We start from the raw sequence: 4,290 nt of genomic DNA on the forward strand, positions 1-4,290 counted from the left end.
TCCAGCTGATAATTTGAATGATAAAGAAATCCATGTAAAGTTATAGCAATTAGGTATACACCTTTTAAGAGGGACATAAACAATTGTATGACTGATCCTTTGTTAGAGAGAACCTTCACTATTAGCATTCTTGTATGACTAATATACTATGCTTATTTTCAAAGTTCTATACCATGGAATTTTCAAATATTGTTAATTTTTTTTTAAAAATACCTCCAAGTCTATGGAAAAGAAATTTAAAAACAAATAAACCCTCCAAACAATATTTTTCTTTAAATAGCTTCCATCTTTGAGATTTGAATATTGATTATTAGATAGGTTCAAGAGATACTAACCAGTGTCAGATGCCAAATAGATGATCGCCATAGTAACATCCCATTTTTCTTCTTCTTTATAAAGAGGTTGGTTTTTTCGAAGATCACCTAGGAATTCCTTGGGTAAAAGTATGTCCATTCCAGGAATACCTTCAATTGGACCAGATGCAATACCATTTACATGTATTCCATAATCTGTCCCCCACTCTAAAGCCATAGATCTTGTAAGACTATCAACAGCTGCATGTAAACAAAACAAAACATTTCTAGATAATTTGTTTAAATTATTATGTAAGTAAAATGACTCTCATGTTTATGCTGAAACATTTAAATTTATTAAATAGTTAATTCAAATCTTAATCCAAGAAGAATATAATGATTAAAAATGAACCTTTGTAGTAGAGACATGAATTTGATACTAGAAAGCTGAGGTACTATATTGTAGCACTTAAGTTTAAAATAACACAGCCTCTGAAGGAGGCTTTCCGATTCCATCTTCCCTCAAATACTTCAATGCTGCTTGACTCATTGTAAATGTGCCAATAGCATCAATATCCAGTACTGCAACCACATGTAATTTATCTAACTTCATGCCATAGTTAGGGGTAAAAGCTAAAACATTTGAAAAGAGTTGAAAAAAACTTAGCACTTCCTCCATTGACATATGTCATAATGAACTAAAAAGTATGAGTCATCTACACCCTTCAAAAACAAGTCCTTAAGAAATTATGCTTCAACAGAGAGATCAATTCAAACATCCAAGTGACTTGGCACTATTCCACAGAACATCAATGTCAAAGCAACTTCAATAAATCACTCAACCTTGTTAGGAAACCAGTTTGAATTTCTTTCCCCATCATTTGCCACAGAATAGCTAATCAACAACATGCATGCTTAGACAATGGCAAATACTCAAGTTGTAGCCTCCCTATGTGTGCTCCCATGAAGCACTCAGTCATTTCTCATCCAGAAGTTTTAATACCCTCATTAGATCATCCACGTTCAAGATAATAATTGTGAAAGACTATGATACACAATAATTAATAAATATTGTATAGATTATGGAAAAACTTAATAAATTTCTTGTGCTACTCTTTGTTTGAAGGAATTACATTTGGGGTTTATAGCCACTTTATAAGTTATCATCATACAAAGGACTTAAATTGGCTCCTCCATGGCATGGATCACAAGGCACATTCCAATTAATCAAGATGATTATGCCTACAATATTGTCATGTCTCATGAGAAAGAAGACAATGGAAACTGTGGGCAGAACAAGTAAATAGAAATCACCCTAAAAAAAGAAATCATTGAGTTCCAAAGGAAGCTTAAAGATCAATACAGTTTAGCATTACCAAATGAACTTCAAGATAAAATCTCAAAAGAAAATAGTCAAACCAGACCTTGTGTATAGCAAGAAAAGAAAATTATATTAATGTCCACAAGGGACTAGAGATAGCAAAAGTTAAAAAAAACTTGATGAAAATAAAGCACCATGCCCCTAACACATAGAAGTTAAGGATGAATAGAGCCCCTATGTGCATTTGAAATTGAGGAATAATACTGACTTGAATGAACAAAGCTACCATGCCTAAGAGATTAGGCTGAGGAATGTGGTCATAATGTGAAGCTACCCTTTGGTCTTGAGCTTAGCTCATAAGTAGTAGATTCATATAATTTGAATGAGACTAGTAATGCCAATGAGATTAGGCTGAGGAATCTAAGTAGTAATTTGAAGCTACTCTTTGATCTAGGGACCCGTGTCATTAGAATGGGGTCAAATAATGCTTGGCTGAGGAATATCAGTCCTGTGTTATGATATGATTTGTCTAAAAGGGTAAAACTTGTTTACTGTTAAGGACTTAATACCAGAATGGAAATGTTTGATTTTAGCTTTTTGGATTCTTAGGTGGGTTCGATCCTGGACCCTCCCACATCAAATGAGTTTTATTTTAATTATATTATGGTTATTAATTGAATACTACAAATTCATAGCTATCTTAGCTATAGGATTGACCTAACCTCCTAAACAAGTTCAAAGGGCTACTGCTAACACCATATGAACTAAAATGTTACTAATACGATAAAGTTCAAAGATAATTTTCTAAAGCTAGCTATTCACTTCCAAGTAGTATCATCACAATCACCACCACACATGTTCACTTGCACAATTGTGTAATATACCCAATTGTTATTTCTTTAGTTACATAGTGAAAATTATTCAAATCTACATAGTTATTTTTGTGTGAGATCACTCTTAAGGAATTGTGCATTTTCATTCAACTCTAGAGCTAGTTTTTTGTCGTTAGCTTGAGTGAACCAAAGCTCCATGCTCCAACAAGGAGTAGATACTAGAATCAGACTAAAAAACAAAATCTACAAAACACAAACATTTTTGGTAACTTGTTTGCAACCTATTATTGAGATAATAATTTATAAATAAAGGAGGAAATGACAAATGATCTAAAACTCTCAGTGCTTCCAAATATGAAAGCTCATTTTTACTGTTAGAGGATCATTTTTACTGTCAGATTTAGACAATATCACTGGTTGATTGTCATAAAATAGTACTCCATATTTTAATGTATAGGTAGAGGTTATTGACTCTCCCATAACCAACACTCATAATTCCTCATCTTAGATATAGCCAACCTTAATATTTATAGGAATACTACTAGTATCTAGTAAAATTCCTTGCAATTTTACCAATTTAGGTAATTTTGATAGTAGTGTTCCATAGGGATACATGATCCCTAAATATCATCATTTCTAAGAGGAGGGGATCCTCAGAGGGCCAATATGCCAAGGAAATTCCATCTCCTCTCCTAGAATGTGTTCCTCAAAGAAGGGATATTTCTAAGGTGCCCTTCCCTAATGACAATATTTAGAAATAAATCAGCAATCAATATGATAATACAGTTGCTTTTGCAAGTGTGTAATACTGGTGCATGGAGCTAGATATGATGAGGAACAACAAAGAGCAAAGAATACATAGGAAAGACTAGTGGAATGCTCAAAATACAGACAAATGAATACTTAGTGCACAAACTTCTTTACATATAAGGTGTAGAAAAAAATCCAGATAGCTTGGAGTGTTCTGTAGACCCATAGAGCTTCGAGTGCATGTACATCATCTTGTATAGTGTTTTTGGTAGGAAATTTATATGATAGTAATACAAATTTATCATTTTTACTAACTATTATTATATATTGCAGATTATAATTTATTTATTTTATTATCATCATTACCATTATATATATAGTGTGTGCCACTGTCGTAGTTTACGTCTTTGATTCCCCTTCCAACCATGTCCTCATTGAGTGGAGCTCTGCTTGGCAGTTTACACCTTCTTATAATTAATGGAGAAGTCATATTGAATTTTGTTTTTATAAACCCATCTTGGAGAGATTTCATATTCAAATTTTCATGATATATCATTGTAAACTTAGGACCAAGTAAGTATATCAACACATGCATGATTCCCAAAATGCAATGTTTACAAAATGATCCTCTAATAGTAAAAATGAGCTTCCAAGATGTAATGTTTACAAATGTTTTAATAGTACAATAGAATTGTTTAAATTGAATTAAAAATTCCTTCAAAGAGGAAAATAAATATTTAACCATCAACTTATCAAGCAAGTACAACAAAAGTACAACTACTGTAAAGTGTAAATAGCTAGCAACATGTGAAATAATTCTAAAGATTTTTAATCTAGATCATCAAAAAACATAATGATAAGAGTAAATCCAAGGGAAAAATTACTGCAATTATGGCTATTTGACTCTGATCTCCCCACTTGGCCAAAAATGTCAAAATAAATGCTTGCACCAAACACATTAAAACTATAGTTGTCACAAAAGGCAAACTAGTAGAACCCATGAGAGCACATAAACATTGCTAATGATCTCATAAGCCGATAAAACTTATAAACTACATATGTAGAAATTATATAAGATTTGAAAAAGGTTGGA

General features: G+C 32.3%; 1 protein-coding gene across 1 annotated transcript in view; it reads right to left on the reverse strand.

Annotated features, from left to right (window-relative positions):
- Positions 1–330: 330 nt before the first annotated feature.
- Positions 331–4,290, reverse strand: part of LOC149569765 (GDT1-like protein 4) — a 5,420-nt gene continuing 1,460 nt past the window's right edge. Inside the window, exons 5-6 of the mRNA XM_089817002.1 lie at positions 779–900; positions 331–580 (exon numbers count right to left, since the gene is read on the reverse strand). Coding sequence (XP_089673128.1) covers positions 331–580; positions 779–900 — 372 coding nt within the window. The remainder of the gene's footprint in view (positions 581–778; positions 901–4,290) is intronic.

Source organism: Cupressus sempervirens, chromosome 3, assembly GCF_028749045.1.
Source record: "Cupressus sempervirens isolate cs-2001-9-10 chromosome 3, ASM2874904v1, whole genome shotgun sequence".
NCBI classification, from domain to species: domain Eukaryota; kingdom Viridiplantae; phylum Streptophyta; class Pinopsida; order Cupressales; family Cupressaceae; genus Cupressus; species Cupressus sempervirens.